The sequence below is a fragment of the Prionailurus bengalensis genome, chromosome C2 (genome assembly GCF_016509475.1).
Source record: "Prionailurus bengalensis isolate Pbe53 chromosome C2, Fcat_Pben_1.1_paternal_pri, whole genome shotgun sequence".
NCBI lineage: Eukaryota > Metazoa > Chordata > Mammalia > Carnivora > Felidae > Prionailurus > Prionailurus bengalensis.
The window spans coordinates 134,545,144-134,566,334 of record NC_057350.1 but is presented as its reverse complement, the minus strand read 5'-3'; the positions used below and the strand labels follow the sequence as shown (position 1 = coordinate 134,566,334).

Below are 21,191 nucleotides of genomic sequence, written 5' to 3'. Positions count from 1 at the left end.
AGCATCCGACTTCACCTCACGACATGATCTCGTGGTTCGTGAGTTTGAGCCCCACTTGGGCTCCATGCTAACAGCTTGGAGTCGAGCCTGCTTCAGATTCTGTGTCTCCCTCTCTGCCCCTCCCCCACTCTCTCTCTTTCTCGCATGATCTCTCTCTAAAATAAACATTAAAAAAAATTTAGAGTAGGGGCGCCTGGGTGGCGCAGTCGGTTAAGCGTCCGACATCAGCCAGGTCACGATCTCGCGGTCCGTGAGTTCGAGCCCCGCGTCGGGCTCTGGGCTGATAGCTCAGAGCCTGGAGCCTGTTTCCATTCTGTGTCTCCCTCTCTCTCTGGCCCTCGCCCGTTCATGCTCTGTCTCTCTCTGTCCCCAAAAATAAATAAACGTTGAAAAAAAAATTTAAAAAAAAAAAAAAAAAAATTTAGAGTAATATGCATACTCATCAGATAAATTTTGAAAAATTACACACTTGGAGAAATATGACATAGCTGTCATGATACTGTGTCTATAAAATTTAGAATCTTGTTTTATTTTTTATTTTTGTTATTTGAGAGAGAGAGCCTGTGAGTGGAGGAGAGGAACAGAAGAAAAGAGAGAGAGAAAAGAGAGGGAGAGAGAGAGAGAGAGAGAGAGAGAGAGAGAGAGAGAGAGTCTTAAGCAGGCTCCACGCTCAGTGGCTTAGCTCAGAGCCTGACGCAGGGCTTGATCCCACAACCCTGGGATCATGATCTGAGCCAAAATCAAGAGTCAGAAGCTCAACTGACTTGAGCCACCCAGGTACCCCAGAATCTTGATTTTTTTAATATAACATTATAAAATAAGCATTTTTGCGCCACATTACTGTAATTGTTTTTCAAAGCTGTTTACAGTAGTTAGCTGAATCTTCTTGAGAGTAAGGATTTCTATTTTTGTTTTTGTTTTTGTTGGGGCAGAGAGAGAGGGAGACACAGAATCCGAAGCAGACACCAGGCTCTGAACCGTCAGCACAGAACCCGACACAGGGCTTGAACTCATGAACCATGAGATTATGACCTGGCCTGAAGTCAGATGCTTAACTGACTAAGCCACCCAGGTGCCCCATTTTGTATCCCCAGCACCTAAGTGCAATGTTGGTCTAGGCCAGTGTTGGGACTTGATACAGTTGAATTCGGGAGCTGAAAAATTAATCAGTCTCCATCTCTACCTTCAAGGAGCTCATTCTGGGAGAGGAGACATACATATTCACTCATTATTTAATGTATTCATTCATTCCACAGATACTTAAAGAGCACCTCCTGTATGTCAGACATCATTCTAGCACCAGGGACAAAGCAGCACACAAAACTCCAGACTTCATGAAATGCATATTCTAGAATAGTGATTCTCAAACTTTTGGGTGTATTGGAATCACCTGGAAGGCTTTGGGCCCTATCCCCAGGGGCTCTGATTCAGAGTTTCTGAAGTCAGCGAGGCCTGGGAATTTGCATTTCTGACAGGTTCCCTGGTGATGCTGATGCTGTTCTCACTTTGAGAACCCCTGGCGTAGAGGATAAGTTTGAGGTACAGGAGGGCAAAGGAGTATGGTTGTCCAGTTAGTTGGGAGAGAAGGGACGTGTCTGATTAATGCAAAGCCTCTCGCAATTTCAAGTCCCAGTAAGGAAAGAGAGGATTGGGATAATGCCCTGTGTCCAGAGTCCTCACCTCCTTCTTCTGGATGACTGTCAGCAGTCAGCAGGGTCACAGAAGCCTGGGACCGATGAGGAGAGAGGGTAGAGCAATAGTGATGGTCAGGAGTGCCTTCTCTGTGCCTGTCCTTCGGCATACCTGCCGTATGTAACGTCTAACCTTCATAGCAACCGCAAGAGAAGTAGGATCTCCCTCCTTTTGTGGATGAGAAAACTGAGGCATAGAAAGTGATATAACATACTCTGGTTCCAGAGTCGTACATCTGGAGCTCCAAGCCAAGCCCTTCTGCCTCCAAACCCCATGACTCAAGTCGAGACTGGCCTGTGGTTGAGCCCCCGGTGGGACCAGCTTTTAATACTTCAACAGTCATAGCTGTTTTGTGTGTGGTGAGACACCCGCAGCAGGGGCTGTGTGCAAGGGGGGCGTGTGCAAGGCGGTGCCGACAGTGCACCTGTTCCTGCAGCACGGTGGCAAATGGAGAGGCTCAGACTCGCGGTTCATGAAAGGGAACGCCACCCGGCTGAAACAGAGGTGTGCAGCTTTGAGGGGAGCTGGGTCACTGTCCTTCCTGTAGGAGCTACCCCTGGAAGTTATTAGTGGTGTTTTCCCACGTATGAAAATTGTGGCAGTTAGGTTTTCGTTTACTTCTACTATAAATTCAGTGCCCTGAGGATGTGCATAACACGTTCAAAACTTTAAAAAGCCACTTTCCCAACCGTTGGGAAGAAGCATAGGCAAGTGATTTCTCAAACTTTTAAGACGAGAACAAGCCACCTCACTCCAGTACGGTGGGAATTGGGGAAGTTAGTGCTGAAGTGGCCCCGTCCCCGAGCATGACACATCTCAGCGGGCTGCCATCGGCTGCAGCTGCCTTCAGTTATCTGGTTTCTATCACGTTAGAGCCACACGGAAGGACTGTCGAAGATCTGTGCTTTAGCACAATGTCCTCGCCTTCTATCAAGGGTTAAGAGTATGTAAATGATGTAAGAAAAATGTCTCTTCGTTTTCTGTAAAACTAAGGAAGACCCATTTGACTCCATAGCTCTGCAAGAGTCATACGACAAATTTCTCTGTTCCTTACCAGCAAATTATGCTTCTCTCTTATTGACCTGGCATGTTTCCTCATTTCATTTAAGGATTATAAAAATCCATGGCTCTCCCTATGTTGCCAGGAGGCTCAGAGCAAGCCTTCATATGCAGTAGCTTCCCTTAACCTCAGGTTCTTTGGTAATAATGATCTCCCACTCTTTTCTCTTAAAACTTTGGTACCTGTGTCTTCCTTTAGAAGGTTTCCAAAACAGCTTCTAAAAGTAGGCAGCTATCACAGATTAATGGGTCAAAAATGAATTTTTGGAATGGGATGGAGTGACTTTAATTTTTTTTTGTTTAACTTTTGAAGAGTGAATTGAGCCAGCCACGGGCATATGTGTGGACACATACATGTCTGAGAACACATATGTACTTGATGATGCCTTGAGAGGCATCCACTTGGTCTAGTGATTGAGAATGAACTTGGGTCTGAGTCAGACCTGGCTTTGAACCTCAGCTACTCACTGCTTACTTTATGACTGTAATGTCTCTGGGCCTCAGTATCCTCATCTGAAATGGAGATAATGATACCATGTGGTGTGTTTGAAGGATTAAACAGACGATTTATGTAAAATGCCTAGTACAGTGTCTGGGACTTAGTAGGTCTACAGTAGACGGTAATCCCTACTGTTGTTGTCATTATTTCTAGAAAAAGCTAGACTTTATAGAAAGACTGGATGGTACATTTGTAGCTGCTGTAGATTGCCTTCTAGAGTGTGCATTGTTGAACTAAAATGACCTTCGGCTTAAAGTTAGGGCGTTTCATCCAAGGAGGGTGGTCACGGCTTACTTCTCCCTTAGAAAGAGTAACTCCATGCTGGTGTTTCTTACTAATTCTCAAATGACAGTGGATGATCGCTACAGAGGCCTCAAGATTTTCTGAGGTCATCCACTCAGAGGCTGGTGACTAAGACTTACACAACTCTGAGGTCTTCACTTCCTGATTTATCTGTAAAATGACCTGAGCATCCTTGCCCAGGATGTCTCTTAAAGCCGATTTTCCAGTCTGGGTCGGCTCTTGCTTGATTTTATTAGGCTGTTACTTTCAATTTTTCTTTCACATACAACTATTACATTCAGTTGCCCAGGGGTATCTGTCAGGGAGGGTAGAGTTAAAGTGCCTTAGTACTTTGTGTGGTCATTAACCCCCCCAACACCCCCCATCTTGCAGGCTCAGGAAGTGAGAAGCAAGTTACCTGTTACCTAGACTGGATGGTGTATCCCATAGCCTACAGAGTCACGAGACAGCCGTAGCAACACCTGTGGGCCCAGCATGGCTTTCAGGTGCCTTTGGCTTAGGCGGAGCACCAAGGAACAGGTGTCTGTCCGTCAGATTTCCCTGCTGTGGGGAATGTGCACACCAGCCTCCACGCAGTGATGATTTCCCCCACCTCCGCCCTTCTTTGCCAAAACAATTGTTTAAAAGAGGAAGCTCTTTGGGTCATAAAATGTCATCTGGTAGTTAGTATATGGCTATATAGACATACTGGATTATACAGTAGCCTGACTGGCAGGAAGTAGGCGATTCATCAGAAAAGAAAAAAAAAAACGAAAAAATAAACTCTTACCAAAATGAACTTCCTCTTTCAAACTCTTTGTTTCAACTCATCCTTTGGAACCTTCTTTCAGCCTCATAGAGAAAAAATAACCAGTAAGGACGAATGCGGTATTGCGAAGAGAGGTAATCCCAGCCCTATTTAGCCACGTGCTTCATAATTTTTTTCATGTTTTATTTTTGAGAAAGAAAGAGAGAGCACAAGCACGGGAGAGTCAGAGAGAGAGACACACATACAGAATCTAAAGCAGGCTCCAGGTTCTGAGCTGTCAGCACAGAGCCCAGTGTGGGGCTCAAACCCACAAAACTGTAAGATCATGACCTGAGCCGAAGTGGGAGGCTTAACCGACTGAGCCACCCAGGCGCCCCCAATATGCTTCATAATTAAAAAGAGCAAGCCCCATGCTGTCTGTCCCCAGGCGGGCCAGGGTTAGGGTGTGGCCACTGCCTAGAGGGACATGGGACACCTGCCACCTTGAGAGACTTCATGTTCAAACTGAATTATCCTCAGAATCCTCCGGTGAGACGTTTTGGATGTTGCCCGTGTCCCCCCTTTGATAGAATAAAGTTCCCTTCACTCAGTCCCCTTCATTTTGTTTGCCTTACAGATCCAGGAGGCTGCAAGTCAGGGCCTGCAATTTGTCGGCGTCATACCTCAGTACCATTGCCCTGCGAGGTCGGCAGGCAGCAGCCCCCCAGTGGACGCCAGAGATGCGGAAAAGGAGCCGGGCAGGTGTGAGAATAACGAGAACCCGGGTGCTCCCGTGGGGATGGACGGCAGCCGGGAGCCAGGCCAGGGCCCAGGAGGGGAGACGCCCATCGCTGAGCAACCCACCTTGCCCTCAGGAGAGGGGGATGGAGCAGAATTTTCTCCGCATGGGCTGAGCAAGACTCTGGATGGGCCGGATGGTAACCTGCTGGAAGTGAGTGAGGAGCCACTCTCGGGAAGTAAGTATGTCAGCAACCACTTAAAAGAGAGGCTAACGGCTTTTCAGTAGTCCCCATGGCATTTTAGGAAAAAGAAATGGAATTAGAGTGTAGAGACAGCAGTCCATCGCACAGGGGAAACTTCATCAGGCATTTTTCCGGGCCTCCTGACTGATTGCGTACTGAAGTTGTGACTTCCGGGAGAGCAGAACCACGGAATTGCCTTCTGGTCGCTCCGACATGTCACGTTCGAAGTAGATTCTAGAACTTAAGGGATTTTCGCCCCATGCCCTTGTGCTACCCTTGAATTGCCCTGCTCTTAGCACAGGAAAAGTGTTAAGATGCTGGGCACCAATGCAGAACGTATGCTCCCTTTTGGTCCCCTCATTTTGAATATCTGCCTAAAGAAAGAAATCAAGAAAGCCAGTTAAGGACAAATTGTGCAGGAAACTGGTGATTCAACTCACTAGGTACTGAAAACAGCCTGATTTCAGGCAGGGCGTATAGTTGACAAATCAGCAGTGTGGAGACAACACTGCCAAAGAGAGGCCACCAGTATGTGAATCCTCCTAATCACATTGTAACGGCCATTAGAGCAGGCATTTTAGGTTGGCAAATTCAAAGAACAACACTTATTAATAGCAGCCAACATTTCTTAATTGTGGTGATGTGTGTGATGTGGGTGAGCTGTAGTATCATTGCCCATTTTACAGCTGAGTAAACTGAGATTTAGAGAGTAAATCTTCTCCCAGGCTAGGAAATTGGCAGATCTGGTCTGTGAACTTATCTTGTTATACCCCTCTACTCTAATAGACTAGTAAGATTTCCTGAGGCCCTCACTTTATGGTGAGTGAAGTTTCTCTCCCTTTCCCTGTAATTCCCTTTCCTTTTCTTTCTCCAAGAAATCTAGCATCCAGCCATTTCCCAAGAGCCAGGCACCTGTCTGAGCTGCGTGGCCTCTTCCAGCCTTCAGAAGGTGCACTGGTAACAAGACTTCCAGGAGACCCCCAGGCTTTAGGGGGCCTGTCTGGGTCATCTTCCTAGTTCATGTTATTATTCATTTCCTGGTTCTTGAAATTAGCCTCTTCTTAATGATGAGGAACAGTTTATGCGCTGAGAATCTAGAAGAAGGTGGAACAGTTTCTTTTGTTATATTAGGTCAGTACTTCCTGGAAAGAAAATTGCGGGGTGGGTCATTCTGGACTTAACTTGCAACGTTGATTTAGAGCGAGAGATTGGCACTGCCTGCATTCTGGGATATATTATGGCTGTTGTTTAATATTATGGCTGGATCCTTCTTAAATATGTACTGAAGTAGGGTTTTTCAGCTATGGGACTTTTCACACTGTTTGAGGTAGACTTCTCCCTCCAGAGTAGCCAAGAGCACATTTAAACCCTGTGTGTGCCTCCTGATGAATGTCCAGGTGTTATTCCAGAAACCTCCCATCTTCTCATTGCTGTTAGGCTACATGTGTTGTTCTGAATCCCCAGAAGGAAGACCGACCTCCTTGGAGGAGCATGCGAGGGTGAGAGTTCAGGGCAGGCACAGCCAGCACCCCCGAAGAAAGGGCCAGGAGTCATGGAGACAGGCAGCACTGTGGTTAAGAAACCGGACCCCACTCACATTCCATTTGCCACCTTCTACCTAGGCAGTCTTGGACAAGATACCCTCCTGTGCCTCAGTTTCTTACCCTGGAAAATAGAGATGCAACAATAGGTTCATATTGAAAGGTTAGGTGTACATTTTTTAAAACGTTCTATTTATTTATTTTGAGAGAGAGAGGCAGAGGAGAGGCAGAGAGAGAGATAATCCCAAGCAGACTCCACACTGTCAGCACAGAGCCTGACCTGGGGCTCCATCTGACGAACCGTGAGATCATGACCTGAGCTGAGATCAAGAGTTGCACGCTTAACTGACTGAGCCACCCAGGCACCCCGAGATGTACATCTGAAGCACTCAGCACTGCTTGACTCTTAAGTGTGAGCTGTTATTATTGGCACACAGGCTCAGTAGCCCTGACCACTGGCCTCCACCTTTGCATGGAGCCCTGGCTTTGAGAAAGGAGGCATTCAATACTGAAATTCCCCTCAGGACTTTTCTGAGATTTCCTGCTTTAGAATCCACCTTTCTCCAAGACTCCTTCCAGACTTCCTGCCCTCTTTGGTTGACTCTAGGGAGAATTAAACTGGGGAGACTTGTCCTAGGACCATTGCCCCCACGTGCCTCCCGCTGGCCTATGGCTGTTTGTCTCCCTCACCCAAAGAGCCCCCTCCGTTGCTGAACCCATAAAGACCCCTCAGCACCCAAGGTGTCCTGGCCTGTGCCTCATTTCTTCAAGTCCCTTCTCTTTACTAGCAAACCAGATCCTGCTAAAGAAGGATGTGTCTGGAAGTGGTCAGGCCAACAGTGGAGGGGAATTTCAGCCACGGGGGAGGGGCGTGTTACAGTACCCCACTTTAATCTCATTCAGTGGGCAGCTGGCTGGCTGTTGTTTACACACAAAGCTGGGCTCTTATCTTTCTGCTCATGAGGCCATGGGTCTCTCTGAAACTTAGGCAGCTTATTGTTATCCTTTGTTCTTCGTCGTGTGGAACAAATGAGCCTTTGAATCTTTTTCATCAGTTAATGAACACGCAGGGGTTATTGGCCACATATATGGCCTTGCTGGGGATAGACAGTCATGATGGTGGTAACTCTCTGGGTGAACTGTTCTAAGTTCCGATGAGCCATCTTGATGGTGCCTCACAACAACAGTTTTATGATGGCGGATGCTATTATTAGCCCATTTCACAGATGAGGAAAGTCACCTTCCATGCTGTCAAGTAGTGACGTTTTATCTCCTAGCTTGAGCATTCAGCCTCCCCGAAGGCCGGACATGTAGGGACCCTGCCCACATTGGTCATGGCCTTCACCTGACCCAAACCTCTCTCCTAAATCTTTTTCCTGAGAAGTCTTACCAGTTCCTTGCACCATCACCCTTCCTCCCAAATCCCCCCAGCTTCCCCTCCCTGCTGCTTGCTTGCTCAGCTTTCAGCTTGCCTTTCTCGCAGGGCCCCCTAAGGAGGGTGAAGTGTTTTTACTCCTCTTTCTGCCAGGTGGGCTTAAATAGGCAATCACAGCAAGACAATTAAAAAAAATCCAGAGGGAGTCACCCTCTTTCCCCCTCCTTCTCCTCGTTTAATTTATTTCCTTTATAGGAGGCCTAGGGGAGCCGGGTCTAGGCTGCGACTGCTCACATGGGGCTTGCCAGTGAATTCACCATCCAGACACGGGGCAGGCTGCCCCTCCCCCTCCCCGTGGGCTCTTGAACGGCCTCTCCGATCCAGAGGTTATGCTCCCCTTCACCCATACAGGTCTCTCTGGGGACCCATCATGTGGTTCTCTTCCTGATCATTGACTTTTATTTCCTGGTCGGGGAGAATTTCCCTGATGGTTTGGTGTCGTTGCTATGCAGAGACGGCCTGAGCTGGTGCAGGGACAGCCCCATGCCTCACTCCTGGACGCTGCCCTTCCCGCTCCTGCCCCTGCCTTATGGTGAACACAGAGCATCCCAGTAGCTCTGCTCCGAATGGCCCCTCGTGATGCATTTCTGCAGATGGGGAGCATGGACAGGCCAGGTGGGGAAGGCCGGTGCTGGGAAAGGTTAGGAAGGTATACCCAGACATCCACCTGTCCCTTGTCTCCTGGCTTCCAACATTCCTTTCTGTCCTTCCCTGGGCGTCTCTGTTGCCAGGAAGGTTCACACAAATTCAAATTGTTCTGCCACTGAATAATACTGAAACATCTTCCAAGCGCTGCCCTTCCTATCCTGTGCCTCGTCACTTAAAATGTTCAGAAATGCCAGTCAGAAACCCAAGCTAGTGACCTCAACTGTACTTCTTGGCCGAGGGGGTTTTATTCAGTAGTCCTCCTTGGCAGCCAGCTCCTTGTGTGGGGAGAGAGAGGAGGTGTCCTCCTGAGTCTGGCCTTTCTGATGTGTGGCCCCGCCTTCCCGCGCCCCCAGAATGGCGCTACCCTGTGGCTCTCCTCCTCCCAAATCTGCCACCTGCCGCCATCTTTTGGCCTTTCCCTCAGTCCATTAACAAACAGCTATTGAGCTCCCACCCGTGGTCCACAGCTCCTGCTTTCTGTGTACTGATGAAATTAGCCTCTTGTTAGATTTGGAAACAGCCCAGGGCTGGGGGTTTGAAAGACTCTTGGCTTTGCCACTTTCCAGCTTGTGATGTTTGGGGGATCCACTTAAGGCTTCTGGGCTTAGAACTGAGGCAGCCCTTCGTGTGGGGGTTGGGAGAGTCACATCAGATGGTGGAGGTGAAAGTGCCCGTAGCTGCTGCTGTCCCGACCAGGGGATTCCCGTGGGGCGCTGTATGTGCCTGGTTTCCCCACTTTGCCTCCACAAACAAGCCCCACCCGGGCCCAGAGGTGTCCTGCTGCTAGTACCCGAGCCTGACAGAAGTCTGAAGCAGTTTCTCTCAGATTCAAGAATCCAAACGGGACTGAGGCCCTTCTGGCTTCTCATCCCATCACAGAGCCCACAGCCCTGCTTCCCAGTGCAAACCTTCCATCTTAGCCCCGCTGCCTGTCACCTCAGCAGAACTTAGCCCCGACTCAGTGCAGCAACCGGGTCAAGTCTGACTCCCACATGTTTCTTCTCCAGCCAACTCACCAGCCTCCTCCTCCTCCCAGTCTAGCCCTGGGAGTCATGCTTTACGCCAGATGCTGCACGCTCCCTTCCCTCCAGGCCGGAGGTCTCTTGGAACATCAGGACCCAACCAGCCTGCCTGCTACCTGCCAGTCACAGGCTCTCTGGAGCCTGTCTCTCTGCAGACAGACCACAGACTTCCATCCTGTGCCTGAATCCCAACTGCCTGGCCTGGGCCTCAGAACTGGGCATCAATTTCCTTCTTCCCTGCTCCTGAGGAGCTTAGCAAGGCCTTCGTGGGTCTGGCTATCAGGCTGGCAGCACCCAGTAAGCCCAGCGCCCCCTTCTCCTCCCCTAGCTTACTGCACTTTCTGGCTTAGGTCAATCCAGCAACATACCTGCATCCCCTATCATATTACAGGGACTTTTCTGGACAGAGGGGATCCAAATGGCACAAGGCAAAGCCCCCCGTGTCAGGGAGAAAGAGAAAGACCAGAAGATTAAAAAATACAAGCAAGACAGTCTTGATTCTCCTTGGGTGCTCTGCCAGTCCAATTCTTCGGCTGTTCTCAGAACATTCTCAGAAACAATGCCTTCCCCCCTCCTTTGGGACTTTCTGTCCCATGTCTGGAAAAATCTTCCAGCTGGGGTCATGGCAGAGTCACAGAGCAGCTGAGAAAATTTAAACAAACTTGGGACTTCTTTTTGGAACTCTCGGTGCTTGCTCATGTGATGATGTGTGTTGGAGAATCAGAATATTAAAACATCAAAAGGCATCATTTGGGGACAGTTTCTCTTGGCCGGTTTCCATGTAAGTAATGAGAAAGAGGACCATGGCCAAGGATACAGCAGGACAGGGGAGTTAACTAAAGGGTTACACATCTGAAATCAGGTTTCTCCCAATATTTCACCACTACTAATCTTTTGGAGGCTCTTGATTCCAGCAGCGTTTCCTTCCTGAAAAATTTATTTCTGTCTCTGGCTTTGGCCCTCCTCCCTGGGGAGGATCCTGATGTGAGAGCTGGGGCTCTGTCAGCACTGCACTGTCTACCTCGTCCGTCGGGCAGTCTGTCTTTCCTTCACCTCACACCCAGCACCCTCCCTTCCCCTTTTGGCCTTCCCCTTTTTCTGTTTCTTTACGCATTTGGGAAAGTTGTGTTTCTGTCTTACCATGCAAGTGGGGAATTCTTCTGGTTGATCAAGTGTTGTCATGTATTTTTGGACTTGGGCCACTGTCAAATTCTCTACTCACCTCTTCCATATAGAGGTTGTGGTTTCTTTTTCTTTTTGATCTATATATATTCGTGCTTGACTATAGCAGATTATGGTGACTGGTGCTCTGGTCCACCTTGGGTCACCTGAGGACAGCTTTCTTAGCCTCTGCCTGAAGGCGTTGTCTGGAATGGGAACAGGCCCCGGCAGGCCACTGCCCCAGGGAATTCATACCTCAGGAGTAGCCTCAATCCCTGAAGATAAATGCCCAGGCTTCCTTGCCCCGTGGCAAGGCAATCGGAGGGATGTTCTGTGCAGTTAAGTGAGCCCCAATGGCTGTGGCAGTAACCTGCTCAGTAATGCACCCTTCCCTGGCTTTCCTCTCTTCCCTATTTCCTACCCCTCCTCCCTCTCTGGGAGGGATTTCCAGGGATCACTTCCCAAATAAACTGCTGGCACTCAAAAACTTACAGGGTCTGCTTTGGGAGAAATCCAGGTGAAGTCAGGGATTCACTAAAGCATTGCTTATCCTCTTGTCCTCAGTAGGTGTGGCTTTTATTTGGACACCTAGCACCTTGGACTGGAAAATGCCTGATCGTGTAGTTCACATCCTGTCCCCGCCAGCTCCAGTCCAATGCTTGATTTCCCTCCATGGCAGACCTTTCTTTGCATGACTCCATTCCTCAAGTGTGTATTTCAAAGTCATGAAATAGTCTGATTACCACCTCTGTACACCAAGCCCTAATTTCTTGTGGGAAAGCATTTACTGGCTGGAGTCAGGCAAATGGACTGAGAAAGGTAAATTGGGGTGGAAATAATAAATAGGCCAGATTTGGTTGTTTAAAATCCAGGTGGCCATCTTTGAAGATGGGCACCTTTCTCTTTCTTTCTTTCTTTCTTTCTTTCTTTCTTTCTTTCTTTCTTTCTTTCTTTCTTTCTTTCTATTTGGTTCTATCCGATGGATAGAAATGGCCCCCCTGGTAGCTTAACTCTTGCTGATGACAAAGTGTCATGGCCTGGCACTGCTCCCCAGAGATCGCTGCTGATGTTTGCTCAGATGGAGCTGTAAAAGACTTCCTTTGCCCGGAATACAGTACCTGTGTGGGATAATTTTAGATGTTGTGTGGATGGACATATTTGGTGTTAATGTGCCTCATCATTCCCTTCTGTTTATAGCAAGTGGTAGTTGTTTCCCTTATGGTCATGAAACAAAGTTTCCTTTTTAAATTCATTTATTTAAATAAAGGAAAGCAATTCTGTTTAAAAGAAGAATAATTCAGCAAGTGTTTGGACACTGCAAAATTGTGAAGTACTTAAGTAGGGGATACAGGGTCCCAGAACGTGGGTCTAGGCCAGGTCTCTCCTGAGGGGAGCATGAGCATACTTTGTCCTTGTTGCTAATGTCAACCATTGTTTATGACCTTTAAAATATTTCTCTGAAAGAAGGGTGGGGATTTTCTTATTATTCCAATAGATATTTTTGGAAACCAAAGCCTATTCCTGACTAGCCTGTGTTAGCAAAGCTTTTTAAGCTGGGTAAACTCTGATTGCTTGACTAAATGAGTAACACAGAAAAAGACCTTCAAGACTTAGATTGAAATTCCAGGTATTTGCTCCTCGAGGCTGATACTGTTCACTCATGGCCCAGCAGCACGTACAGCTGGCGCGGGTCAGCTTCTGGGTGCTAGTGAGTATTGATTTTTGAAGAACTGAGCTATAAATGAAGGAAAGGGAAAGCTCAGAGCCCCACTCCCAGTGCCACCTACCTACCACTCCAGGCAGGAACCCTCATTTACGGGAGCATATTTATTTTTACATATCAGTGGTGTATTTTCGATGTACTTGATTAAGTATTATGGGTTCGGCCCCAGGAAACACCCCTGCTGTTTATAAATAGTGAGTTCAAGGGTATACAAGGTTCCTGGAATTAGAGTAGTATTTTTATTTTTATGTGCCTCTGTATATTCACCTTTTTTTTTTATAAAAAAGAATAGCTCTTACCCAAATACGTCTACTTTTTTCTTCCAAAACACCTTTGTATGGATTTCTAGAAATGTCTACCATGTCCTTACAAACACCTGACTATACACATTGATCCCAGATAACAGCTATTCATTACACGCCAGATTCAAAACCCATGTGCCACCCGCCCGCCATTGGAAGCTCTACCTTTGACGTCCATGTCACTTTCAAGGCTCCCTAACTTAGTACCTGAAATCAGGTTTTATTATTTGGCAATAGTGCAACCTAACAGAAAGTTTACCTTTGATATCATTTCTTCAGGCTCCTAAGAGATTTACTACACTCGATGAGGCAGGTTTTTATCACTCTTTGACCGCTTCTCTCCCACCTTCTTTACAAATCCCAACAGAAATGGAGATCCTCGCCCTTTTCAACAAGCCGAAGAGCCATCAGAAGTGCCGACAATACTATCCGGTCACTATTCCTCTCCGGGTCTCCAAGAATGGCCAGACGGTGAGCGGTTTGGATGCCAACTGGTTGGAGCACATGAGTGACCACTTCCGGAAAGGAGGCATGCTGGTGAATGCAGTCTTCTACCTTGGCATGGTCAATGGTATGGAAGTTACAAACCTTGGGCAGCCCTCATGAACTCTGCTTCTCTTTTCATCTTAGACCATCTTTAGAGCCTGCCCCATTCAGAAAGCCCCGCAGCTGATGAACATGCTGCGTTTGATTTCTAATTAACACCTTGAGGAATTTTCCACAGAAACCACCACCTGTGCTCCCTAAACCTCTCTAGGAGTCAGTCGGCCAGGTATCTTCTAGCACGACAGAGAAAACAAAGGGGTTCTGTTTTTGATGGTGGCCTCAATCTATGTTGCTTGTAAAGACTTTTAAAAAGATTATTCCCCGTTCGCTAATTACCCCCTGGGATCCTGCCGCTCCAAAAGTGCAAATTGTTTGTAGACACTATTACCGTTTGAAGTAGCAGTAGCAGCACCTTGGAATTAACCACTGAGAAATGAATTGAACTGCCTAGTTTCTGTAAGCTCTGTAGAGATACACACTGTTTCTGGGTCTCACAGTCCCCGGTACCCCCTCCCCAGTAAGGTGTTGTCTCTGAGGGAGATAGCATGGTGTACAGCCCTACTGATGGCTGCCCTCCTAAGGCAGAAATTCTGCCCACGATGGAGAAACACGTCAAGCAGAGAAAGGGTTTGGGGTTAACACGACGGCAGGTTGAGTGACTAGGGTGTGTCAAAGCCGGGAGGCGGTTTGGGGAGTGGGGCTAACATGCCAGCACGTAAAGATCCTGAAGGCTGCCAGTCAGCAGGATTTCTAAGTGCAACACAACACCAAATTTGTTGATCCCAGCAAAACCTGGCAGGGGGCTTTGACACCGCCGTCTTGGCTGTTGAGCAGTTCTCTCTCCAAGAATTAGCAGAGTCAGGAACGGAGTTTGGATTCGATCCTTGAAATGCCAGCAAACATCTTTAGAACTAGAGACATCAGTATTAGTTCTGAATGTACATAACTTTAAATCATCTGGAAGTCATAGAACTTTGTACAGAACAGCCGGGTCTTAATTTGGATGTGTGTCCCTTGTTCCTGTCTAAATATCAATATCTAATGCTAATGTGTTAATACAGTAGCAGCAGACATTGGATAGTATAAGGGGTCGCAACCATTCGTAGAATGGACGAATGACCTAAGAAAGGTGGTTGGCTCATTAAGAATACGTGTCACGTGGCACCATCCAGCAGAACTTTCTGTGATGATGGGAATTTTCTCTATCCGTGCTGTCCAGTACGGTAGCCACGACTCACACCTGGCTATTGACCGCTTGAAATGTGGCTAGGATGACTGAGGACCTGAATTTAAAAATTTATTTGATTTTTATTAATTTAAATTTAAATCACTATATATGCTTAGGGGCTAGTAGTGTATTATGCAGTTCTAGAGTATACATTTCATGAATACAACCAATGAAGAGTCCATTTAGTTCTCTGGCGGCAAGGTTGGAAACCTCCCTCTCCCTGAGGAGGCCCTGCATACTTGCAGAGGTCCCGGAAGCCAGAGAACATCACGGTCTGTTTTGAGATTCACCATAAAACACGAGTTGCATCTACTTGGGGCAGATATTTACAGCCCTGATTGATTCATTGGTATTAGAGGAGTCCAGAGAGGAGCCCTTCGCTTCCTGCTTCCTGTAAGGACACCCCATCACCCATCTTGGGTTGTGGCAGCCACTCTTTTTATCTTGTCTTAGGGTCTCTGTGGCCATACATCCTTAACCCTGGGAAACCTATAGTTAGTTACACTAACATCTTTTTTTTTCATGTTTATTTATTTTTGAGAGAGAGAGAGAGAGCAAGTAGGGGAGGGGCAGAGAGAGAGGGGGACAGAGGATCCAAAGCAGGCTCTATGCTGACAGCAGACAGCCTGTTGGGGCTCGAACTCACGAACTGTGAGATCATGAGCTGAGCTGAAATCAACAGTCAGACGATTACCCGACTGAGCCACCCAGGTGCCCCAGGTATACTAACGTCTTAAAAATGTTCAGGAAAGCACTGAAGGTAACAGCTACACAGGCAGCCCCACTTTAGAGAATTAGGGTATCAAAAGGGAAGTTTTCTCTGGTCCTACTGCCCAGCATGTCTGGGGCAAGCTGAGCCCCAAGAGAGGACACCTTGAAAGTTCACAATGCCATGTGAACTTTTGGGCCATTATGGCTTTGGCAATCAAGATAATTTCCTATTCCTTCTTCCTACCCCATTCTCTGACCTTGAGTCCAAAAGCACAGAGAATTCATACAGTTTTTTCTTCAGATTTGACTTGAGTGTTGGAAATGCTGTTATATCCTCCCTTGGCTTTAGCTGCAGTAAATCCTGCCTTCCTGCCTTGAAGACAGAACATGAAATTTCCCCTGGCAAGTGCAACTGTGGAAGCCGAGCCCCAAGCCTATGACATGTCTACGGCTCGGCCACAGCTGCACGTCTCAGTCTCGGAGATGGCTGCAAAATTCTCAGAACAAAATTTATTTAAACCCACTCAAACTTCAAACGCAATTTCGCCCTGTCTGGTTCGATGTGGGGGGAATGTGACTTGGGAGTAATGCTCAGTGGCCAGGGTGTTTCTGCTCTGGAAAAGCCCAAGGTTTCCGTTGGGCAGGGATGAAATATACATATGCTCTTTTCCCAGAATTAAAAAAAAAAAAAAAAGGCAAGCTAATCATAATTATAAAAAGGAACCTGTTTCTAATAAGATAATTAGTGTCCTTACAAGTAAACCTGGCAGAGCTAGAAGCACATCTTTAAGCTGTTTGCCACCTGGAAAAACACCAGTCCTGATTCTTAAATGGATATTTATACTCTGAAATATTTTCCACAGAGTCATAAAACTCGTGAGAACTTTGTCCCATAAACAGGGTGATGTTTTAGCTTGAATCGTTCAGTTAAGACTCCAGCTCCTGTTTTCAAGCCTTTACCCCTCGGGGACATGGAAGGACTTTAACGGTCCTCAAGTTTGGGCTTCTACTGAGTCTCCAGAGCTCCTCCTCTGGAACTTTTATTAAGCCTTAGAAGGACCAGGTGTCTTCAGCTGGGGTGGCTGTGCCCTTGGGCCCTGGCAAGCAGAGGCACAGATAAAAGAGAAGCATAATGATGCTGATGGTCTCCTAGCAGTTACTATGGGTTGGTGCTGGTCTGAGCAGTTCAAACACAGCAACTCATCTAATCCCCACAACTCAGTAAAGTAGATACCATCGTTATCCCTGTGATACGGCTGTGGAAACCGAGGCACAGAGTGGTTAAGTCATTGCCAAGGTTGCCAGCTAGTAAGTGGCAAGAAAGCAGTAAGAAGAAAGAAGGGTCAGGCTAGGGAAAATGGATGTGAGGAGGGGGTAAAAGAGGTGGCTGTGTTGGCAAGAGGGTCAGGCTCCCAGTGAGGCCTTGGGTGACCCTTGAGAAGGAAGGGGAGCTTCAGAGTCACCCTTAGAAAGTAGCAGGGCCTGGACTGCCAGCCACCTGTGTAGCTGCATCCAGGGGTGGGTCAGACAGCAGGGCAGACAGGCACACAGAAACGCTACCCGATGAGGCAAAAGCTAGAGTCTGTGTTGCCAGCAGATGGGAGAGGCCGGGAGGGGAATCTTTCTGCCATTGGTGAGGAGTTGGGTAGGTACAGGAGTCCAAGGTAAGGGCAAGGTGGAGCTGGGTGCCCACCCTCTAAAGACCCACGCAGGAGCCTGATTTCTCACCAAGGGCCTTCAGGCCTGCAGAGTACCTGCTGCTATCACTGGCCATCGATGCTACGGCTGCCACCATCAACTCTCCTTGCCTGCCCTGGTCTTCCCTGTGTCCCCTGGCTGGCCTTGTCGTTTTTTCCGCCCCTGCCCTATCCTTGTTCCCACCTCCCTTTTCCCTCCCTTGGCCCTGTGCTGGCTCTCCTTCTCCTGCTCCCCTGGCCCTCCCCTCACCCTCTCCTAGCCCCACAGTCCTTACACCCCTGGCAGTATCGTCTTTATCCATCCCACATTCAAATGTTTTCAGTTGGGGGTGCCTGGGTGGCTCATTCGGTTAAGTGTCTGACTCTTGATTTTGGCTCATGGTTTGTGAGCTCGAGCCCCACATTGGGCTCTGCACTGACAGCATGGAGCCTCCTTGGGATCCTCTGTCTCCTTCTCTCTCTGCCCCTCCCCTGCGCGCTCTCTCTCTCTCTCTCAAAAGAAATTTAAAAAAAAATGAAACATGTTTTCATTTGTTTCAAAAATGTCCTTGGGGGGCGCCTGGGTGGCACAGTCGGTTAAGCGTCCGACTTCAGCCAGGTCACGATCTCGCGGTCCGTGAGTTCGAGCCCCGCGTCAGGCTCTAGGCTGATGGCTCGGAGCCTGGAGCCTGTTTCCGATTCTGTGTCTCCCTCTGTCTCTGCCCCTCCCCCGTTCATGCTCTGTCTCTCTCTGTCCCAAAAATAAATAAAAAACGTTGAAAAAAAAATTTAAAAAAAAAAATGTCCTTGGCAGCAAGTGGTCTGATGGTCTGAACCAGAATCCAGTCCAGCATTATGCACTGCATATGGTGACCATATCCTCACTTCTCAAGTTTTACCTAAAAGAGTCCTTTTTTATAAGCCTTGCTCTTTGAAATAAACCCAGCCTCGTACACTGCTGAATGTCCTGCATTATTTGTCTGTGGTCGGTGCCTTGTGATGTCATTTACCTAATTTCTCTAGCCTCTGTATCCTGTACACTGGAATTTAGTTCTAAGGCCTTGATAAATTAAGCACTGCGACCACAGTACATTCTAGATGCTGTTGGGTTTTAAAGTTGCATCTCATCAGGAGACACATTATACCTACATGTTCCTCCATTCCTATCCTTTTGATAGATTGTCTTCATTGAGACTGTCCCTGATACCCCAGCCACATGTAAATCCAAATAACATTCAGTATTTATATCATCATTTTTGATGCCCAGCATAACCTAAATTACTTTATATTTGCAAAATACACAAGTTCAAAGTGTACCTGTTTCAAGTAGAATACACATACTACATTCACGTAGAGACTACAAACCCTCGGGCAGGTTCTGCATCTGTACTTCTTAGCACCCCAGTGTTTGTACACCGTGTGCTGTATACAGAAGGTGACTAATGCAGGTTTCTGGACGACGCTCGGTAGTGCCGATAGCAATGAGGGGAAAAGCCGGTATATGGGCGTGTATCACAGGAACCCGGGGAATTGAAGAGCTAGGTGTAGGCGGAATGGAAAGGAAGAGAGATGAGGCAATCCCAGGTGCTTCCAGCAGCCACTGCCTGGGAATGTTTGGCCTACTGATTACAGATATGGCCTCTGTTTCAGAGGAGCCACTTACTAATGTGGGGGTAGAGTTCCCTTATGCCATAGATGCATTTTCCCTTATATTCATAGCACATCTTCAAATGACTTTTTTATTGGAGTATAGCACATATCGAGAAAACTATGCACGTTATGAGGATATAGCCCAGAAGATTTTCACAAGGTGAGCACGTCTCTGTAACCAGCACCAGATCAAGAAACAGAATGTACCAGCCCCATCAAAGCCCCCCTCATGCCCCTCATAGTCCCTGGTTCCCAGGGGATGACCACAGTCCCAACTTGAAACACCATAGATTAGTTGTAAACTTCATATGAATGGAGTATGTGAATGAACGCCCTTCTTGTGTTGGGCTTCTTTCACTCGTTGTATTTGTGAGATCCATCCACAGTTTTACATGTAGTTGCAGATCATTTCTTCTCATTGCTATATACTCTCCTTTAGGTCGATAGATACAACTACTCCGCTTCCAAGTGTGTTTTTTGTCCCATCTAAGAAAGCATGGCGTCTGCATAGATTTGGCCCCAAACTGAAGCCCTAAGGCCAGTCTCACTGTGACATCCCTGGGATGGCACCCAAAACACCAGACATGGAGGATGGTGTAGTGGTCAGGCTGGGAATCTGAGATGTTCATCGCCACCACTAGCTGGAGCCCCAGCACCCAGCACACAGAGTGCTAGCTCAGTAAATACCTGTTAGTTACTGAAAGGGCACAGGCTTTGGAATCGAACAAATCATACTTTTGATCTCTTTTGCCCCTTGCATTCCCTTTGAACATGGACACGTGATTTAACTTCTGAGACCTCCATTTTCTCACCTACTAAGAAGGAATGATTAGCCTTGCAGATGTGGGGGAGGGATTCAGGGAGAAACTATGAACTGTGCCTGGGCATGTGCCTCACATCCAGCAAACACCCAATCAGAACGTTTCTTCCCCGTCTGGTTGGTTAAATGGCTCCGAACTTGCGGGTTCACCTTGCTGCAACTGAAGATGGGTTGTACCTCCTCTAGGTCACTCACCACTTCAAAGTTAGAATGCAGGAGTGAAGGCAGGCCAACAGCAGCTGTGAATGCTCAGGAAGGAGAAGGCAGTAGACCTGCTCACTCTTCTGATAATATCAGTCAATTAGGCACGGTATGATCGGGGAGCAACATGGCACCATTAGCCAGGATTGGTTAAACGGCGATTACATTTATGGTGGGGTCATAGGTCATCGTGACAGCAGTCACATGTGCAGTTATGGTTATACATTTGGGACGTGCCATTCCTGGCACATACGGGGTGCTGTGAGCACCATGTAGCCTCTGATGGGGAGAAGGGGCTCTCAGAGACTCAAGGAAATCTGTTAGGCCAGCTACCTCAGTGGGGATGGTTTAGTCCAATCTAGCTTGTTAAAAGGAGAACGGTGACTTTTTCTTTTTTCATCTCCTGTAATTAGACCACATACGTTGACCACTCGTCATGGTGTGCACATTTCCAGCTGGACTTTGGGGAACAGCACCGAGGATAAGCCTGAAGCTTAGTTTGCTAGGTCTCAGAGGCTGCAGGGAAAGAACAGTTGCCCTCCCAGAATTTACCTCTTGGAATAATGGGGCGAATCCCCTTTTCACACCTCCTTTTTATAAAATCATAAGCTTGGAATGTTAAGGTGGCCTTTTGCCAAAAGACTGGCATCAAATATTTATACAGTACTGGGGCAAATAGCTCTCTGTGCACAGTAGGGAAGCATCTTTACTTTAATAAAAAATGCAGTGATAATGGAGTGTTTTCCATAGATGTAGGGTGATTTAACCTTTTACATTGGGAGCCTTCACTGTAAGAAAGACCTATTTATACCCAGCTCGGTGTGCATCACAGCAAGGCTGAGCCAGGAAGGTAATGAGAAGACGCGGAGTGGACGAGGCCGTCAAAACAAGGGGTTCTTTAAAAGCCCAGCTGTCTGCTCTCCGTGGTTCATTGGCTTTTTTGCTGTTACAGATGATCAAATTTTGACAGCCATTCCGAACTTGCTTTGTAGTTAGTAGGTGAATCAGCACTCCGGATTCAGAATAGCAGAGCAGTGGGCTGAGGGGCTAGAAGGCAGACGGTGGCTGAGGCAGCTGGTAAATAAGGACCTGGTTTATTCCTATTTCACACCCCAAGTCTGGCCATACATCTCCCCACTGACCACACAGCCCTCCTCCCAGGCCTGTGACCAGGGAGGAAGCAGAGAAAGCCAGGCAGTGGCTGGGATGGTCTGGATGGACTATGGTGTCTCATTCCCTCTTCTGGACCTCAGCTCCACTGCAC

The 21,191-nt window shown here is 47.6% G+C and overlaps 1 protein-coding gene across 5 annotated transcripts in view; it reads left to right on the top strand.

Annotated features, from left to right (window-relative positions):
• Window positions 1–21,191, top strand: part of RFTN1 (raftlin, lipid raft linker 1) — a 209,978-nt gene that overhangs the window by 138,830 nt on the left and 49,957 nt on the right. For all 5 annotated transcript variants that reach the window (XM_043595469.1, XM_043595470.1, XM_043595472.1 and 2 more), the window contains 2 exons: window positions 4,918–5,257; window positions 13,463–13,666. In XM_043595469.1, coding sequence (XP_043451404.1) covers window positions 4,918–5,257; window positions 13,463–13,666 — 544 coding nt within the window. The remainder of the gene's footprint in view (window positions 1–4,917; window positions 5,258–13,462; window positions 13,667–21,191) is intronic.